The following is a 19898-nucleotide window of genomic DNA, read 5'->3' as shown; positions in this document are numbered from 1 at the left end:
CCCCAGCCTGACCGCGCTCCGCGACCCTGTCCTCGGGCCCGTCCGCGCCGGAGCAGCTCGGGACTACGCGGCGCCGGTGAGCGACCCCGATGCGCGGCCGCAGGTCCCCTCCCGAGCGGAGGGAGGAGAGACCGCGGGGAGCTGGGCCCGCCTGGCGACAGGGGCGGAGCGCTGGGCGGTGTGGTTGAAGGGGCTGTGCCACCTCCGCCTCCTGCCCTGACCCCGACTCCTGCGGTGGGCACGGGCTTCGGCCCAAGCCCTGGACGCGCTGGGTTGGTTCCTCCTTGTGAGGCCGCGGGTTTTTGCCATTTTTGAGTTTTCTTGCACGGTTGACTGGGTCTTCGTGTTAACCTTTCCGGAGTAGACTGTCTGCTGGGTTTGGTTTTGTTTTGTTTGTGTAGCTTACGGAAGGGACTGGCTTCCTTCGTTATCGCAGAAAGTTACGACCCATTTAACTGGGATGGACTGCTGTACTTTTCTCTCTCTCTCTCTTCATACCGAGTCTGAGTTCCATATTGGTTTTCAGTACATTAAAAGGCTGCGATAAAACAAACAAACAACACTGAGCACACGGAAGAGAAGGGGGCTTAGAACCTCTCTCTATGCCAACCAGCCGCCAGGAATAAAAGTCCGTAAGTTCAGAAGGGTTCTGAGGACAATTCAGTAGGAAGTGTGGGGATGCCCAGTACCCGACAAGGTCTGGTGTTTGTCCTCTAGCCTGGAAACAAACACCTTTCTTTTTTTTAATTTTATTGACTTCAGAGAGGAAGGGAGAGGCGGGGAGAGACCGAGAGAAACATCAATATCAACGAGGAGAGAGAATCACCGATCGACTGCCTCCCGCAGGCCCCACACTGGGGACAGAGCCTGCAACCCCGGAACCTTGACCTCCTGGTTCATAGGTTGAGCTGAGCCATGCCTGAGGCATGCAGGCAGGGCAAGCACACCTTTCTGAGGCCGACTCTTCAAGGCCACTGCTAATGAGGTCCAGACACAGCCACTGGTTTTGCCTTCTGTGTCTTTCTCTCCTAAGACATACCTGTGCCTGGCAAGAATGGATTTGGCTGGGATTGAATGTCATTGAAAGAAATCAAGAGAAGATAATGCATTTTTGTAGAAGTCATAAGTTATGTTTTGGAACTTACACATAATAAAAATGGCTTTAAATTTATACTTAATTTTCCCCACATTATTTTTGACACTGTTATGCTAAAATTTTGAAATTGATGTTTTGTGGGGGTTAGTTATAGTCAATATTTTGGAGTGTTCCTTTCATAATTTTAGCTCTGCCCACTGCTGAATGAGAGAAAAACATGTAGAATTTGGTTTTTGAGTTGTTTTTGTTGCAAGTGTCTAAGTGTTTAAAGCAAAGAACTGTGTGAATGAGAGGGATTGTAAATTTTATTTATCACAAAGGAGCATGAATTTTAAAAGATTGAAAAATACTACTTTGAATTTGCTTGGTGATACCTAATTGTTATCTGCCCAAAGAAACTTTTGCCTTTGGTGCTAATTGGTTTAAAGGTAGTATGTGTTTGTGTTTTATTCTAAGAAATGTGAAGCCCACATTACTTTTCAGAGAAAGTATAGACTTGTTAAATTATAATGTTGTTTGAAAGCCCATTCTCATCACAAGTCTATTTCATAACTAGGGGCCCAGTGCACGAATTCATGCACTTGAAAGGAACTGTGGACCGCGAGGCTGCGGTGGGCACAGGCGCAGGTCTTGGCCCATCCTCCACACCCCCGCCCAGCCCCTCCGCCATGGCCCCTGATCCCCTGTCTGCTGGCAACTCCACTCCCGCTGCCGCCGCTCCCACATGTTGATGGCGCCGACCCCACTCGCACCCGCTGACAGCGCAGAGAGATTGGGGCAGGCCCCAGCAGCGGTTGTGAGCGGGGCCGGCACCATCAGCAGGTGCAAGCAGTGGCTGCTACCCCGATCACCCAGGAGCAGGGGGAGGTAGAGAAGCTCTGAGGGGAGATCGGGGCCAGCAGCTGCCACTCACACCCGCTGATGGTATTGAGCACCAGGTGGGACCACAGCACACGGGAGCAAAGAATTTTCAGTAACCACCAGAGGCTCCCCCTGATGATAGCGACGGGCGCCCTGCCTTGGTCTGGGCCCTGCCTTGGCCTGGCCCCCACTCACCTGCTCCATAATCCCACCACGGCTGATGCCTGCCATGTTCCCCGCATGCCCCCTTGTGGTCGGCGCACATCATAGCAACCGGTTGTTCCGCCACTTGGTCTATTTGCATATTTGGGTTTTATATATATAGATATTTTGATAGATAAACACTTTTGGACTCAAGTAAGTGGCTTCATTGTTTCAGACATTACTTTGATTGAATATAATTCTAATTCCCAAAGTAGTCTGTCTGAATGAACATTCCCCTGAAGTTTTCTAAATTAATTAGATTCGTATAAATGTTCCATACGGTTCTTGTGTATACCTGTTTTGTGTGTGAAGTTTACTATAAGATTATTCTTTTTCTTTAGACATGGGAAAGTCTTTGTCCCATTTGCCTTTGCATTCAAACAAAGAAGATGCTTACGGTGGAGTCGCATCAACTGAAAACATGAGGAACGGATTGGTTAGTAATGAAGTCCATAATGAAGATGGAAGAAGTGGAGATGTCTCTCAGTTTCCATATGTGGAGTTTACAGGAAGAGATAGTGTCACCTGCCCCACTTGTCAAGGAACAGGAAGAATTCCTAGAGGTATGTGCCCTTTATGTTCCCTTTAAAGAATGATTTCAGCCCTGACTGGTTTGGCTCAGTGGATAGAGCGTCGGCCTGGGGACTGAAAGGTCCCAGGTTCGATTCTGGTCAAGGGCATGTACCTTGGTTGCGGGCACATCCCCAGTAGGGGGTGTGTAGGAGGCAGCTGATCGATGTTTCTCTCTCATTGATGCTTCTAACTCTCTATCCCTCCCTTCCTTTCTGTACAAAAATCAATAAAATATATTTTTAAAAAAAGAATGATTTCAGGCATTGGCAAAAGAGGAACTGCATGAAGAGGGATAGCATATGATGATGAGTCAAATAGGAAAAACAATGTCAGATTTGTGGAATATCATAGAAATCAGAAGGATTCCATTCTCGTGTGCTGTTTTCAGGCTATTTTAGGAGCAATGGCAACAATAGAAATAGTAAAAGAAAGTTTGTGCTCTTCCACTATCTGCTTGGTTAGAGTTGATGATGTGACTCCGGCGAAGCCCAGGGAAGGACAGAGTGGCAGTATAAGGTCTAGCAGAGGCTCTGATAAATGCCTTGGGTTGGGAAAAGTTATATTTGAGTTGGCCTTTGAATGTGATACCAGCTGTTTCATTCTCCTCCTGAAACTGTCATTCACATTCACACCAACACTATAAAAAAAAAGATTTTACCAACTCTACCGGTTTCACCAGCAATGTTTGAGAGTGCCCATTTTCATAATAGGTTTGGAGGGTAAAGGGCCACTCACATTCAGTTTATTAAAAACAAGCAAAAGTTATGTTATAGAATAGTAAGAAACTAGGAAAATTCTAGGACAAGTGGAATAGTGAAACTTAAACAGATAATTAAACAGCAGTTTGCAGCCACCTAGTAAATCCTATCTTCCCTAAGCAAGGACACTTAAGAGTAAATGGCTTGTACTTCTCCCCAACCAGAGGGTAAATAGTATAAATCACTCTACTCAGGGAGACAGATAACAGAAACCCAATTAGTGCCATTTGCTAACCACACCCAAGGACAGACAGGTTAAGAGAATAAATCTATTCTGGTACATCAGCATTAAGCTAATGGGTATTCTGATCCTCCCTTAAGGCCTCTCCTAAATGCCCACCCTTTAAAACCCCATGAAAACAAAGGCCCAGCAGGCCATGCCATTCTCTTCCCCCACTGGCATGAATCTCCTAAACTCTAAGGGACCCCATGAGACTTGCAACCAGGGGAGCAATGGGCTGCAGCAATTTGTCCCAGGCTAACCCTGAACCTGTCTCCAAGGCCCCCTTTTCTCTTACTTCCCAGTGAGCCAAGGCAGCCTAGCCTAGGTTCTCCAGTTGCTTCTTCTATGCCCTTCCTTGTTTCTAAATGTGTTTTTGCTACCGTCAATAAAGTCTTGGTTGCTCTTCTGCACTTTGTCTCTTGGATCCAAATCTTTCCTTTAAGAAGATAAGAACCAAGGTCTTGTAGTCTCACAGGTAACAAGAGCACCAAGTTCAGCAGTATAAGGGGAAAAAGGAAGAAACCGTAGCACTCAACCCTCGAGCATTACATTTTGAGATCAGTTACTTGAGAAAGAATTAGCAGACACTGACAGAGCAGCTAGTGTAAAAGGAGGAAATCTGTAGTTGGTGTCCTAGAAGCTAAATGTAGAACATATACCAAGAAGAAAAATTGATCAACTGTGTTAAATATTACTGATAGATCAATTAATGTGAGGACTGAGAACTTACCATTGGGTTTGGTGATGTAAAGACCACCAGGGACCTGTAAAGTTTTGGTAGCCTGCAAAACTATTTATATCGTGTGTAGAGTGGAATCAAGTACATGAGAGGAGCAGTTATATAGTGGGAAGATAGTTTTTGCTTTGAGTTTTACTGTGTAAAAAAGGAGTGAAGTGGTATAGCTGGAGGGGGCTGTGAGGTCAGGAGAGGGATTTTTATAAGATGGAGTGAATAATATTTGCTAATGAGAATAATGCACAGAGAAAGCATTGATAATGCAGGAGCCAGAAGAATTAGACGTAGTGCAGAGGGCTACTCTTAGTAACAGAAGAGAAGGTAGAATGTGTGGACACGGCAGTAGATAGTTTAGATGGATGTGGTGGTGGGAGCTTGCGAAAGTTCTCTTCGGTTTGCTACATTCTGTGCTCAGAGTGAGTATGGGGAAGAAGATATTGGATGTTTCAAAAAAAGTTGAAGTTATGAAATGGTGGTCTTGGTATGTCAGGTTGAGAGTGTGAACTAAGGAAATTAGTATGATTGTTGGCATCATTAAGGGCTACTTGAGATTAGTGATCTAAAATCAGACCAGTGAGTATAGTTGGATGTTTTTCTTTCTCACATTTAACTGTGGCTATAGGCACAGTAGCTAAAGGGTTGGTTTTAACCAGGATTGTAGTTTAGCTAAATGAATACCAAGATGCAATATGTATACATACACAAAGAGACATATATACATAATAAATATATATTTATATGTGGGTGTGTTGGGGGTAGTGTAAATGAGGGGAGGATTATGGAGGTGTCAGGAAGGAATAATTGAAGCATTATGGAAAGCTTTGAAAGAGAATTTAACTTTGGTGCTTTAATGGCTAATACAAAGATCCAAGTTGGGTAATTTCTGGAGATTTTGAGAGCACTTTACTAAAGGAATGTGATGAGAACCACATGGTATTTTAGTCTCTCCAAACCAGACTTTGTTGAGCAGTCACTACATTTTTAATTAACCATGTTAATAAATTTTTAAACTTCTTTAACTCTTAGGGCAAGAAAACCAGCTGGTGGCATTGATTCCATATAGTGATCAGAGATTAAGGCCAAGAAGAACGTAAGTGATTATACTAGTAAGAAAGTGGCAAATTGTTTTGCTGTGGGGGTTTTGTTTTGTTTTTTTTGTTTTGTTTTCTTGTTTTGTTTTTTGCTTTTCAAATTATCTATACTAATAAAAGGGTAATATGCTAATTAGCCTGGGTTGACCGACATCTTCCCGTCGTCCTGCCTTCCTTCCAGACAAAGACACAGTGGCGGGGGCCGTGGCAGAGGCAGCTAGGGTCAATTAGGCCAGCAGGGGAGAGCAGTTAGGGGCGATCAGGCCAGCAGGGGAGGACAGTTAAGGGCAATCAGGCCAGCAGCAGGGAGCAGTTAGAGGCGATCAGGCCAGCAGAGAAGGGCAGTTAGGGGTGATCAGGCCAGCAGGAGAGGGCAGTTAGGGGCAATCAGGCCGGCAGGGGAGGGCAGTTAGGAGCAATCAGACTGGCAGGCAGAGGTGTTAGGGGCGATTAGGCCAGCAGGCAGGCGAGCAGTTAGGAGCCAGCAGTCCCGGATTGCAAGAGGGATGTCCGACTGCCGCCGGTTTCCCTCAAGGATAGGGCCTAAACCAGCAGTAAGACATCCCCCAAGAGGTCCCAGATTGGAGAGGGTGCAAGCTGTGCTGAGGGACCCAACCCCCCATGCATGAATTTCATGCACCAGGCCTCTACTATATAATAGTTACTCTGGTTAAGACTATTAAAAGGGAAAAATGCTATCAGGTTGTTAAGTAATGCTCTCATATGCTTTTGTGTCATCAAAAAAAAAAAAGATTCCTGGTTGGGGTAAGGTCTTGAAAGCAGCATAGTATCTGAATCTTCTCAAATCCATTTATTAAAACAGACAAACTTAAAATAATAGTAAGAAACACACATAGAGAAAACATGTTTATTTTTTAAAAATGGGTGTTCCCACTAGCCACAGGATAAAAATGGGTATTCAAACCTTGATGACAGCAAGGACTTAATATGTTGAGCAGCTGTGTGGAAATTGTGAATGGAAGCAAATAGAGAGTTCCTAAGAGTCCTAATGCCACTGATACCCAAAGCAAATACCTATAAGAAGAGGATCCCACTCAGAGGACTTTCAGCAAATACCTTTGAGAATAACCTGTTAAAATGGGAGTGCTCCTCATGCTCCAGCGTAGAGAGAGTGCGAAAAAGGCCACAGGGATCCAGCAAGGGACCATGAAAAGATTAGAGAGAACTGGGCCATCCTAAGCCTTCAAAGACCTGAGGGAAACTGGATAAAAACTTACAAAAAGGACAGGCACATCCTAAGATGAACCTGCTGGGGGTAGAATCCAGTTTGCACAGGGCAAGAATATGGATAAAGGGGAGAAAAGATTCAGCAACTAGGGAAATAATCTCAGAACTATAGAAGTGGATATTCATACTGGCCATCTTTTAATACCTTTTATAACAACAGAGAATGGCTATACACTTGAGGTGAAATTGATAAGCCGTGTTGATATCACATTGTTTTAAGAGTGTCAGAGGCGGTTATTGATGAGTAGTCACTTTAGGGAAACACAGTGGCAAAATTCACATGTGAAAATTCTGCTTTAGGGAATTCAGGAGGAAGTCTTGAAGTCTATATTTTTAAAGCTCCTTGTCTTGATTTTAATGTGCAGCCCAGTTTGGGAATCACTGCAGTGATGTTATATCTGTAATAAGCCTGAAATCCCAGTCTCCGATAAGGTAAACACCAGTACATCTTATAAAGAGAACATTTCAGCACTTAGTAGACTCAGACCCAAGCCTACTCAATACTTTTATAATGTAAAAAGTTGATAAAATACATCTTATACAGCTAGCATAAAAGGGGGGAAATTCAAGTTGAAAATATCCTCTCTAAATGTTTCATTGTGTCATTTTTGGTGCACATATATTTAAATACTTCATTTTCTTTTTCAGAAAACTGTATGTGATGGCTTCTGTGTTTGTCTGTCTGCTGATTTCTGGATTGGCTGTGTTTTTCCTTTTCCCTCGCTCTATCGACGTGAAATACATTGGTGTCAAATCAGCATACGTCGGTTATGATGATGAAAAGCGTACAATATATTTAAATATCACAGTAAGTAAAAATTTATATTAATAATAGATTACTTTATTCCTTTATGATGTTAATTAGAACCTTTGTCCTTATTGAGAGGTTAAATGTGAAGCTTGCTGGTCAGTTTGCTTTCTGTGTGTCTACAGTATTGACCTTCTCTGTCATTTCTGGTTCTGCTGAAAGTGGTGAATAATAAATACAGTCAGTTGTATATGCAGAATCATTTAGCATTTGAAAATGCCTTTAGGAGGATAAATGAATTAAACAATTAATTGCTACCAAAAAATATATTTATAATCTGTTTACTTTTCAACATTTGTTTCTGAATTTGAGACAATTGTGAATTAGAATAAAAAAAGTTGGACCTAGTGTTAACCTAAGTATAGAAGTGGTGCACCTTTATCTTTTTCCAACCAAAGAAACTTAAACCTTTTCCATTTTTTCTCCATGGTGACCTGGTAGAAATTTCTATTTGTTTATAAGCTAAAATACCAATTTCTTTTAAACAAAATTTATTTAAAGTACTGCTATATGACCATATTTGTATTTATTAGAATAAGAAATAACTTTATTAACATTTAGTAAACATTTAGATGAAATTTAAAAATTATTTTTATTGAATTATTGCTAATGCCACAAATACCTTTTCTAACATTCTCGGCCTGTACCATTTCTAGGTCTTTTTTTTTTACATTATTGTAGCATATTCAATACATTGGACTCACATAAAACCAAAGAATTCGTTCATTTGATATTCTTTGACATTTTTCTTAAAACCTTTATTCTAATAATGAAGCATGGCCACAACTAAAGTCATTTTTATTAGTTTGAATACATCTTCCTTTTGCTTATTTTCAGATAACTTACACATTTTCTGCCTCCTTTCTTTTGCAGAACACACTAAATATAACAAACAATAACTATTATGCTGTTGAAGTTGAAAACATCACTGCACAAGTTCAGTTTTCAAAAACAGTTATTGGAAAGTCACGTTTAAACAACATAACAAACATTGGTCCACTGGATATGAGACAGGTAAGCTTTAGTCATGAAATATTTTGAAAAGTTAAAGGAATCTCAACTTTATTGTACTACCTTGAGGGAGGTGGGGATTTCCTCAAAAACTTGACTTTGAAATATGCCCCATCTATGATAATAAAAGCGTAATATGCTAATTAGACCGGACAGCCGAATGACCTTCCAGATGTCCTTCTGGATGACCTTCTGGATAAAGCTGGGGCTGCTAGGGCCAAGGCAAGCCGCTGTGGCTGCGAAGGCCAAGCCCTTGAATGAATTTCATGCATCGGGCCTCTAGTGAATTTATAAGAGTAAATCTTAGCATCAGACTCATAAAGGGAGAGATTTCTGAACTCTTTGAAGTTATGAAATGTATCTGAAATGTTTGATTATTGATCCTAGTCTCTCTCTCTTTTTATTTTTTTTGCCTTTCAGATTGATTACACAGTACCTACTATCATAGCAGAGGAAATGAGTTACATGTAGTAAGTTCTGATTTTTATTTTCTCTCATTAAATTATAAAGTATGAAGTAAATATGTATATATTTTATCTCCCATAATCTTAGCAGTCACAAGACCACATTTTGGAATGTTCCTTCTGGCTTCTGCTCTTCTCTATTTTTCTCTTCTCCCTTTTCAACATACATGACATTTATGTGCAACACCTGATTTTTTTTTTTCATAATTAAGATATATACCATGTCACTTTATGTTTACTATTTTAAAATCATATTCTCCTATATTCTATTATTTGTTGATGTTTTATTATAGGAAGATTAATAATGCTAATACAGTCAACCCTCATTTCTCAAATATCTCTCATCTTGAACAATTCTGTTCTCAACCCAGTTCACAGAAAAAAAAAACTCTGGGTTGTCAAAATGAACCAAACTTTGGTTTTCAATGTTTATGCTGATACCTCAGCATGACAAAAAGTCTCTTTCAGGCAACTGGGAGAGAATGCTTTTGTTGGTGCCTAAATCAACCATTAGCACAATTTTAAAACATAAAGCGGTCCTCAAAGTGCTAATGGCCCTAGCAGGTTTGGCTCAGTGGATAGAATGTTGGCCTGTGGACTGAAGAGTTTCTGATTCCATTCCAGTCAAGAGCACATGCCTGGGAGGCAGGCTCAATCCCCAGTAGAGGGCGTGCAAATCAATGGTGTTTCCTTCCCTCTCCCTTCCTATCTAAAAATCAATAAATATATTAGGAAAGGGTCAGAGCATGCAGGAGAGGTCAACAGGGGAAAAAGGAGACATATGTCATACTTTCAACAATAAAGAATTTAAATTAAAAAGATTAAAATAATAATAAAATATATAATGACATTGATATTTTAGGAAAAAAAGGTAAAGTTTTTTAAAAAATGGGGAAAATAAAAAGAGTGCTAGTGTTGCTAACGGTGTGAAAGAAACAATGATTACAGGCTATTGAAGAGGTAGAAAAACTGCTGTTGATTTGGATAAATGAAAGCCATTAGCCAGTGATAGCATCTCAGAGGCAGTGATATATGAACAAGCAAAGACACTGCATGCTGACCTGAAAGACACCCCTGGACCAAGTGCTGAAAGTGATTCCTTTAAGGCTAGTAAGGGGTGGTTTGATAAATTTAAGAAATAAAGTGTTTATTTGTAGATTAAACAGTACATTAGACATGTACTCTATGTAAGAAAGGTTAAAATGGAATCATTCGGGGGTCTGGAATGGATTAATTCAATTTACATTATTTCTAATAGGAAAAAATGATTTGGGTTTTCAAACAAATTGCTTGTGGAACAAATTAAGTTCAAACCGATGTTCCACTGTAATGTGTAATGCTCTGTTGTTTTGATGTTCTAAAGCTTATAATTTGGTTCTAAATGATTATTAACTCTTGCTAAGTAAAACAGTGATAAATTTTTATCCTCTATCAGCCTGATATAAAATTTCTGAACTACAAACTGATTAGTGAAATTTCAAAAGGTGAAAAGTAAAAGTAGGGAGAGAGACAAAATGGCAGCAGAATAGGCAGATGTGTCCCGAGCCTTGTCATGGAGCAGATTGAGGGAGCAACTAAATCGAATAACATCCACCCTGAATTGGCAAAGTGAACACAGCTGGTGAGACAATTCGCAGCCGGAAAGGGCAGAGGGCGCCTAGAGAATGGTAAAATCAGGGAGCTGGGCTGGAGAGGTGGGAGACCTCCAAGTCCGGAGGGTTGGAAGGAAGCCGCACGGCACCAAGGCCGTGTCCCTTTGGACAGGTTTAACATCTTTCTTCTTATCCACTCATCTTCTTTCGACTTCATCTATACTGAACTGAGGCCCTCCCCATATTCATCCAATTCCTTAACCTTACTTTCTGTATATAAGCCCGGCTTCTACAGATTCTGCCCCACCCTCCTTTCTGGGTGTTTGGTGTTTGCATTTTTTGGTTTATCTGTTTGTTCAGTGGTGGTTTCTCCCCATATCTATTTTTTTTCCTTTTTCTTCTTATTCTTTTTCTTTTCTCTGTTACCATTTTTCTCTCCTTGATATCATTTGTGCTCTCTTTTCTCTCCCCCAATTCTTTTCTCTGGTGGTCACTAATAGTGGGGTTATCAGTGTCGTGAGTACATTCGTGTTTTGTTGCCTTTGTGTTGGGTTTTGTGTCTTGCATTTTCTCCTGTTTGGTCAATGTGGTAGAGAGCGAGCCACATAACCAGACACCCAGAGAGGAAACTCCATTCACGAACAGGTCAGTAACACTCCAGATCCAACTACAGAGGCAAGAAGATGGTGTCAGTGAGGGAGAGAGTGTGAGTGAGTGAGGGAACAAAAGGGGTGTCTGTGTGTGAGTATGTGAGTGAGGGGCAGTTGGACCCTGCAAGACTGTTGCAAACAGTCCCGGGCGGGGGGCGGGGCGGGCGGCTGGCTCTACTGCAGAGGCCGTGCCTTCTTTAAGGGGAGAGCTGCTGTGATTGGAAACCCAGCCTCACCTCCACCCAGGGTGGCCTCAGATACCACCCAGGGTCTACAGCCACCCCCACCAAGGACCTGCTGCCTCAGCTGTGGTCCTATGGTCTCCGAGACTTCAGCCACCCTGGCCATGGGCTCCTGTGCGTTCTGAGGCGCACTCCCCTTTGGCCAGTCCAATGCTCTGGCCTAGGGCACCACAATTACACTAGTAGCAGCCGTGCAAGCATCCCGCCCCCATCCAAGGAGCAGCAGCATGCAAGCAGCCCACCCTTGTCCGAGGAGCAGCAGCAGCGTGAGCAGCCTGCCCCCTCCAGCCAGAGGAGCCACCACTGCTGCGAGCATCTGCGCAAGCAGCACACAGCAGAGGAGCCACTGCCAACTGAGGAGTAGCTACTGCCATGACTGCCCAAGGAGAAGCCGCCACCCAAGGAGCTTCAACTGCCCAAGGATCAGCCCCACATGACTCGACACCTAGATACTTCGGTGAGAATGGGGAAACAAAGAAACCCCCAAAGGAAAGGAGGAATTGCGAAAAAGGAGCTAAGTGAAACGAAGCATGCAATATGTCAGACAAAGAATTCAGCATAAAGGTTATAGAGTTCATAAACCAGATGGATGAAAAAAATAAACAACTTACATAAGAATCAAGAGGAAATAAAGAGTGATATAGCTGCAATAAAAAAAACACTATGGAAAGTTTCAACAGTAGACTAGGAGAAGTGGAGGACCGAATTAGCGAATTAGAAGACGGAAGTAAAACACACCCAAACTGAACTTCATTTGGAGAAAAATAATAAAAAACAGGAGGAGAGCCTAAGGGAGCTTTGGGACAACATGAAACAAAGCAACATATGAATAATAGGAGTACCATAACAGAAAGAGGAACAATGGTTAGAAAACCTTTTTGAAGAAATAATGTCAGAAAACTTCCCTGATTTGGGGAAGAAAAAAGTCACACAAGCACAGAGAATCCCAAGTGAGATGAACCTAAAAAGACCCACACCAAGACACATCGTAATTATGATGGCAAACATTCAGGACAAAGAGATTCTTAAAGGCTGCAAGAGAGAAACAGAAAGTTACATAAAAGGGATCTCCCATTAGATTATCAAGTGATTTCTCAACAGCAAATCTTAGCAAATCGGATCCAGCAGTACATCAGAAGGATCATACACCATGACCAAGTAGGATTTGTTGCGGGGATGCAAGGATAGTACAATATCCGCAAATCAATAAACATGATACATCACATAAACAAATTGAGAGATAAAAATCACATGGTCATATCAATTGATGCAGAAAAAGCATTTGACAAAATCCAACACCCATTTTTGATAAAAACCCTCAGCAAAGTGGGAATAGAGGGAGCATACCTCAACATAATAAAAGCCATATATGACAAACTCACAGCCAACATCATAGTCAATGGGGTATACAAATTGGAAAAGAAGATGTAAAACTATCATTCGCAGATGACATGACACTGTACATACAAAATCCTAAAGACTCCATCAAAAACTATTAGACTTAATAAATGAATTCAGCTATGTAGCAGGATACAAAATTAACTCCCAGAAATCTATGGCATTTTTATACACCAATGGTGAACTTATGGAAAGAGAGATTTAAAAAAACAATCCCATTTACCATCGCACCAAACAAAATACCTAGGAATAAACTTAACTAAAGAGGTAAAAGACTTGTACTCGTAGAACTTCAGGACACTGAAAAAAGAGATAGAGGAAGGAAGATGTAACCAGATGGAAAAACAGACTGTGTTCATGGATTGGTAGAATCAGCATCATTAAAATGTGCATACTATTCAAAGCAGTTTATAGATTCAGTGCACTCCCCATTAAAATACCAATGGCATATTTCATAGACCTAGAATGAACTCTTCAAAAATTCATCTGGAATAAAAAAAAGACCCCAAATAGCTGCAGCAATCTTGAGAAAGAAGAACAAAGTAGGAGGTTTCTCAATACCAGATATCAAGCTATATTACAGAGCCACTGTTCTCAAAACTGCCTGGTACTGGCACAAGAACAGACATAAACCAATAGAATAGAATAGAGAACCCAGAAACCACTATGCTCAATATTTTACAAAGGATGCAAGAGCACACACTGGAGTCAAGACAGTCTCTTCAACAAAAGGTGTTCATAAAATTGGACAGATACATGCAAAAAAAAAAATGAAACTAGACCACCAACTTACACCATACACAAAAATAAACTCAAAATGAATAAAGGACTTAAGTGTAAGGTGGGAAACCATAAAAATCTTAGAGGAATCCATAGGCAGCAAAATCTCAGGCATATGCCAAAGCATTATCTTCACCAATACAGCTCCTAGGGCAATGGAAACTAAAAAGAAAATAAACAAATAGGACAATATCAAAATAAAAGGCTTCTGCACAGCAAAGGAAACCATCAACAAAACAACAAGAAAGCCCACTGCATGGGAGAATATATTTGCCAATGTTATCTCCGATAAGGGTTTAATCTCCACAATTTATAGGAAACTCATACAACTTAAAAAAAGGAAGATAAACAACCTAATAAAAAAATGGGCAACAGACCTAAATAGATACTTATCGAAAGAGGACATACAGAAGGCCAAGAGACGTGTGAAAACATGCTCAAAGTCACTAATCATCCAAGAGATGCAAATCAAAACAACAATGAGATATCATCTCACATCTGTCAGAATGGCTATGTACCATCTCACACCTGTCAGAATGGCTATCATCAACAAATGACAAGTGCTGGTGAGGATGTGGAGAAAAAGGAACACTCGTGGAGAAAAGGAACTGCTGGTGGGGATGCAGACTGGTGCAGCCACTGTGGAGAGCAGTATGGAGTTTCCTCAAAAAACTAAAAATGGAACTCCCATTTGACCCAGTAATCCCACTTCTAGGACTACATCCCAAGAAACCAGAAATACCAATCAGAAAGGATATCACCCCTATGTTCATAGCAGCACAATTTACAGTAGCTAAGATTTGGAAACAGCTTAAGTGCCCATCAGATGAGTGGATTAAAAACCTGTGGTACATCTACACAATGGAATACTACGCTGCTGTAAAAAAGAAAAGAACTACCATTTGCAACAGCATGGATGGACCTGGAGAGCATTGTGCTAAACAAAATAAGTCAGTCGGAGAAAGATAAATATCACATGATCTCACTCATTTGTGGAATGTAATGAACAAATAAACTGATTAACAGAAACAGATCCAGAGACAGAAAAGCATCGATCAGACCGTCAAACCTCAGAGGGAAGGTAGAGGAGGGTGAAGGTAAAGGGGAGAGATCAACCAAAGAACTTGTTGTATGCATGCATATAAGCCTAACCAATGGACACCGACACTAGAGGGGTAGGGGCATGAGTGGGGGCAATGGGAGGATAAGCACACATATGTAATACCTTAATCAATAAAAAAAAATAATTATTTTTAAAAAGTAAATGTAAATTGCCCTGGCCAAAGTAGTTCAGTTGGTTGAGCGTCATCCGTGTACTGAAAGGGCACCTGTTACATTTGCAGTCAGGGTACATACCCAGTTTTCAGATTTGATCCTGGTCTGGGAGGCAACCAGTTGTTGTTTCTCACATCAATGTCTGTCTGTCTCTCTCTCTCTCTCTCTCTCTCTCTCTCTCTCTCTCTCTCTCTCTCTCTGGCTCTCGCTCTCTCTGGCTCTCCTTCTCTCTCCCTTCCTCTCTCTCTTAAATCAATAAAAACATTTTAAAAAGTGAAAGTAAGTTGTGGCCCATGTTAAAACAGCTCTACAACTGCTATAGTAAGAAAGCATACTTGTTTATAGAATAAGAAGGCATGAAAATATTAATCATTATATGAGATAGAGGAAATGATCAACCAATACTGCTTACTTATTATATCTTAATAGTATCACTTAGCTTTAACATAGGAAGAATTGTAATTAAATTTTTACATTTATGTCATAGGTATCATGTGTTCACATTGTTTTCTCTTTAACAGTGACTTCTGTACACTGCCATCCATCAAAGTGCATAACATAGTTCTCATGATGCAGTGAGTATGAATTTTTTGAAAGAGACATTTCTTTGTTTAAATTTCAGATTCATAACATTGGCTTAGAGCAGCGATTTTCTACTGGTGTACTCTGAGGATTTTTAAAGCATGCAATACCTGACTAGTCAGGGACACTGACCTCTTTTCTCTTAGCGATTCTCAAATACAAAAAAATGAAAACAGTCAACACAATATAGCCGTCTAGTGTGAATGCCCTGTCACGAAACGTAAGAATATAGGTCACATAATAGAGTTGCATCTTATTGGTCATGTTGCATAATAAGTTTGCATCTGACTTACTTTGAAGCATAAAGGGTAGGTAATCACTATTATTTTATTTATTTGTAAATCAAAAATATACTCTTTTTTTGATCAGCAAATAAGTTTTTGGTCTGTTTCAGAATTTTAGAAATTAGATTACGTGTGCCTTGAGCTGAACAGGGTTGAAAATCACTGACTTGGAGCATACGCAGCATTTTTACAATGCCGTCTCATTTGGGTGTTATGTCTTACAAGAGTGCTCTGATGTCAAATAACTATTATCCCATGTTACAAATGAGGAGATGGGAGCTCAAGAAGTATTAGTACAGGATCACATGCTGCTGAATAGTGAACCTGGACCTTGCAAGACCTCAGGAAAATGTCAGGGGTTGGGACAGAGGGGAGGACTGAACTTAGCATCCAATTCCTTGATCTCTTTGGTAAATGATCATTAGCGTTAGTGAGGAGAAATAATGTTACTGGTTTGTATATTGGTTGTTACCCTAAGCCAGTGGTTGGCAAAATGCGGCTCGCAAGCCACATGCGGCTCTTTGGCCCCTTGAGTGTGGCCACGAAGTTTCAATCGCACTGTACGTGCGCGCCCACACGTGGTATTTTGTGGAAGAGCCACACTCAAGGGGCCGCAGTTTGCCGACCAATGCCCTAAGCTGTTAAAACATTGTAGGTTATAGGTTTGGAATTTGGGCCATTAGCCTAACATTTGATGAACCCTTTTTCTATAACTGTATGATTTTTAATAATATAATGAACTTATGCTATATTTTTAACTAAAGATAGGTGTTTTGAAAAAAATACATTTGTTGTATATAATTATTTGGATAGGGCTTGCTCAGCCAGCATTTCTGTTGTCTGTTGGGAAAATATTCCCTAAGAGACCCATGTCCAGAATATGAAGCTATCATCAGTCAAATAATCTCTCTCTGGAGAGAATTTTAATGTATAAAAGTATTCTCAATTGAGAAAACTTTTTTATATGTAACTATTCAATGTTTCCCCGCATTTATTTTATTTTTAGAGTCACTGTGACAACAACATACTTTGGACACTCTGAACAGATATCCCAGGAGAGGTACCAGTACGTCGACTGCGGAAGGAACACGACTTATCAGCTGGGGCAGTCTGAGTACCTGAATGTCCTGCAGCCACAACAGTGAAAGCTGGACGAGATGCTGCTAGAGAAGAAGAAACAGTATTGATTTTTTTTTTAATCCTTACCTGAGGATATTTTTCTATTGATTTTTAGAGAGAGTCGGAGGGGGAGAGACACAGAGAAACATCCATGTTTAGAGAGACATGGGGTCGGGGATTGAGCTTGCAACTGAGGTATGTGCCCTTGACCGACACTCCGTCTACTGAGCCAAACTGGCCAGGGCCCTATTGATATCTTTTAAACTCTGAAGGATGAGGGACTTACTTTCTGATAGGGGATCGTACATTGAACAACCTAAATTTTACACTACTCTGTATTTACACTATTCTATACAGCTAACAGTATGTGGACTTGCAAGTCTCTGCAGCTCTCTACTTTCAAGTACATGATATTGGTACCAGGATCTTTACTTAAATCTAAGGTTACTGATTGGTTTTCTTCTCCCCCCACCCCTTCACCCCACTCCCCAAAAGTGGAAACTGAGACTCCCTACAGTAAAATAAATATTTAAGGTTCATAGATCCAATCACTACTAAAAACATAAGTCTGGTGATTAACATAATTCAAGAAACTTTATTTCTGAAAGTTTTTATAGACTTATTACTGGTAGCTTATTCTTTATGAAAGACTTTTAAGGAATAACCTTTTTTCCTGTTTTCTAATTCCCATTGCTACAAGGAAGTATTTCATCTATATGGTATCGTATTTCATCTTTTAGCTAAACATTTTTAGTTTTTCATTTGTTGAAATTCTACTCATTTGCATTTTTTGTCCATCTTATTTCAAGCCAGTGCTTGAATAACACTTACAAATAAACCAAAATAATCTTTGCAAAATTCTATACCTAAAATTTTTAAAGTCTCTAAATGTTTCACTTGTCTTTTCATTTTAATTATAATTTTGTGAAATTTTGGTATAATCTTCAAACATAATTAATGTATAATATTGTAAATAAACTGCATGGTTTTTATACAGCTTTAATGTCAAGTGATACAGATTCAAAAGAAAGTAAGATATTCATAAAAATAAAATAGGAAATGAAATCCAGAAACCTATAGAATGTGGATATATTTCCATTTACATATTAGATTAGGCATAAAATAAATTTTAAATAAAATATTTTGATGCTCCATTTTTTTAATATTGCTTTTCATACTAAAAATTGTGAAGACACTTTTCATAACTATTAGGTACCCAAATTATCAATTTTATGGATGCTTTGAGGTAGAAATTTCTTTAGTTAAAATTATCCAAGAAATCCTGTCATTGAATGAAAGTGGCTATATCAAAATAAAATCTGTATTATGCTTTTAAATATTTAATCACTTTGCACATAACATGGATATCATGCCTCTAGCAGTTACATTTTTAAGGTTTCCTACTTTTGGTTTGAATTTTATTTAATATTGTTTTCAACTGTAAATTATTGACTTATTCACTTTGTTGTTTTATGCTTTCAATACCACTTACCAACTGGGCTTTTTGCCTTTTTACTTACTAAGGTCTAAGTACCTTTTAAATACATACCACTGAGTGTAGGGGCTGACTATGCTATTCAAAAAAGGGGGAGGGGGTGGCTTGATTAGTATCTGTTGCCTCCTTACAGGAATAAGGCTCCCCTGGCCACCTCCCCCAAAATGTCTAACTTAAGTCTGAAACATAATTATTAAACAGTCTGACTCAATTCTGAAACATGTTGTATTAAATTATTTCTATTAATAACTCAATGCTGAATTTATTATTTACTTACTAAGAATTATTATGAAGCCTTCCTTTCTAACTACTTATCTTCCCTTAATTTATTGCTAGCTTAATCCAGTGTTACTGCTAAAGTCAGCTCTTCACATTTATTATGGAATTCTCGTCAAACCCAATCTTTTAAGTTTTTTCCTTAGTTTTTGACTACTCCCATTCTTGAAATCCCACACTTCTCTAGTGTATTGATTCTATTTATATTTTTCAAATCATTGTCATTTCATTTTTCCTCATTCTCTTCTGACATCTTTTAATGAGTATTATCTAGACCCTGAGTCTTTCACCTCAAAATTTCTACTCCTGTGACTTCAACAATGCAATCATTTATATCAGATCTTCCAAATCTGTTTCCACATGCCTGATCGATTACCCATCTAGTTTCCCATGTAGCTAGTGACTTAGAGATACTAATATTTCAGTGACTATGTATAAAACCAAACAATGTTTTACAAAATCTTACTTTTTGTTTTGTTCTCATCTTGTCCTCATATCCTGTTTCCTTCAAAATCACATTCATTTCTTCAGAATCATCTTCTACAAAAATCAATCCTAATTTATTTTCTTGCTTTGTATCTTTTAACCTTGGAAAATTATATAGTGTAAATTAAATGGATTTTTTTGTTGATTTGTGGTTCTAAAATTCTTTTGGATTCATAGTATCTAATGAAGAGGTGGGAAAGTGAGGGAACATTTGCTTTTTATTAATTTAGTTTTGAATATTTTTTTTCTCTTTAAAAACTTATTATACCTACTTTCTGTGAGTTTAAGTCAGAAAAAAAAAAAAAACCCTAGAATTTAAAGTAAGTATTTTTTAAAAAGGTAGTGGAGAAATAAAGATCACCTATGACTACTTTCAGAGTGGGTTAAGTAACTACCAGAATAAGCCTAAAACAGCCGGCTATAAATTAATAACACTACAGAAACACATTCTGGTAAGGCCAAATTATAGCCATTTTTAAAAAATCTGGGAAGAATAAATGAGGCTTATCTTTTCTTAGGTCATTGTCCAATGTAGTTTCTTACATGGTAATAGGATAGGTATCAGTGCATTGTTTTAAAACTGCTCTCAGACCTTATCCAAAGGACATGGTAAAGATACTACAATTTTTTTTCTGATAATTCCAAG

General features: G+C 39.5%; 1 protein-coding gene across 1 annotated transcript; it reads left to right on the top strand.

The window, feature by feature from the left end:
• Nucleotides 1-17117, top strand: TMEM106B (transmembrane protein 106B). Its single transcript, XM_006779062.2, has 8 exons — nucleotides 1-76; nucleotides 2503-2724; nucleotides 5478-5541; nucleotides 7439-7598; nucleotides 8472-8612; nucleotides 9030-9079; nucleotides 15532-15585; nucleotides 16883-17117. Exons 2-8 carry the CDS (start codon nucleotides 2505-2507, stop codon nucleotides 17019-17021), a joined length of 828 nt encoding a protein of 275 aa, XP_006779125.1. The 5' UTR covers nucleotides 1-76; nucleotides 2503-2504; the 3' UTR covers nucleotides 17022-17117.
• Nucleotides 17118-19898: the final 2781 nt, after the last annotated feature.

This window comes from Myotis davidii, unplaced genomic scaffold, assembly GCF_000327345.1.
Source record: "Myotis davidii unplaced genomic scaffold, ASM32734v1 scaffold168, whole genome shotgun sequence".
In the NCBI taxonomy this organism is placed as follows: Eukaryota; Metazoa; Chordata; class Mammalia; order Chiroptera; family Vespertilionidae; genus Myotis; species Myotis davidii.
The sequence above is the reverse complement of the archived record's forward strand: the minus strand, read 5'-3'. Positions and strand labels throughout refer to the sequence as shown.

Bases quoted from the DNA above. Each gene is read 5' to 3' on its own strand.
- TMEM106B (XM_006779062.2), top strand. From the start codon at position 2,505: ATGGGAAAGTCTTTGTCCCATTTGCCTTTGCATTCAAACAAAGAAGAT. The intron at 5,542-7,438 runs GTAAGTGATTAT...TTTCTTTTTCAG, and splicing joins AGATTAAGGCCAAGAAGAAC to AAAACTGTATGTGATGGCTT. The intron at 9,080-15,531 runs GTAAGTTCTGAT...TCTCTTTAACAG, and splicing joins GAGGAAATGAGTTACATGTA to TGACTTCTGTACACTGCCAT.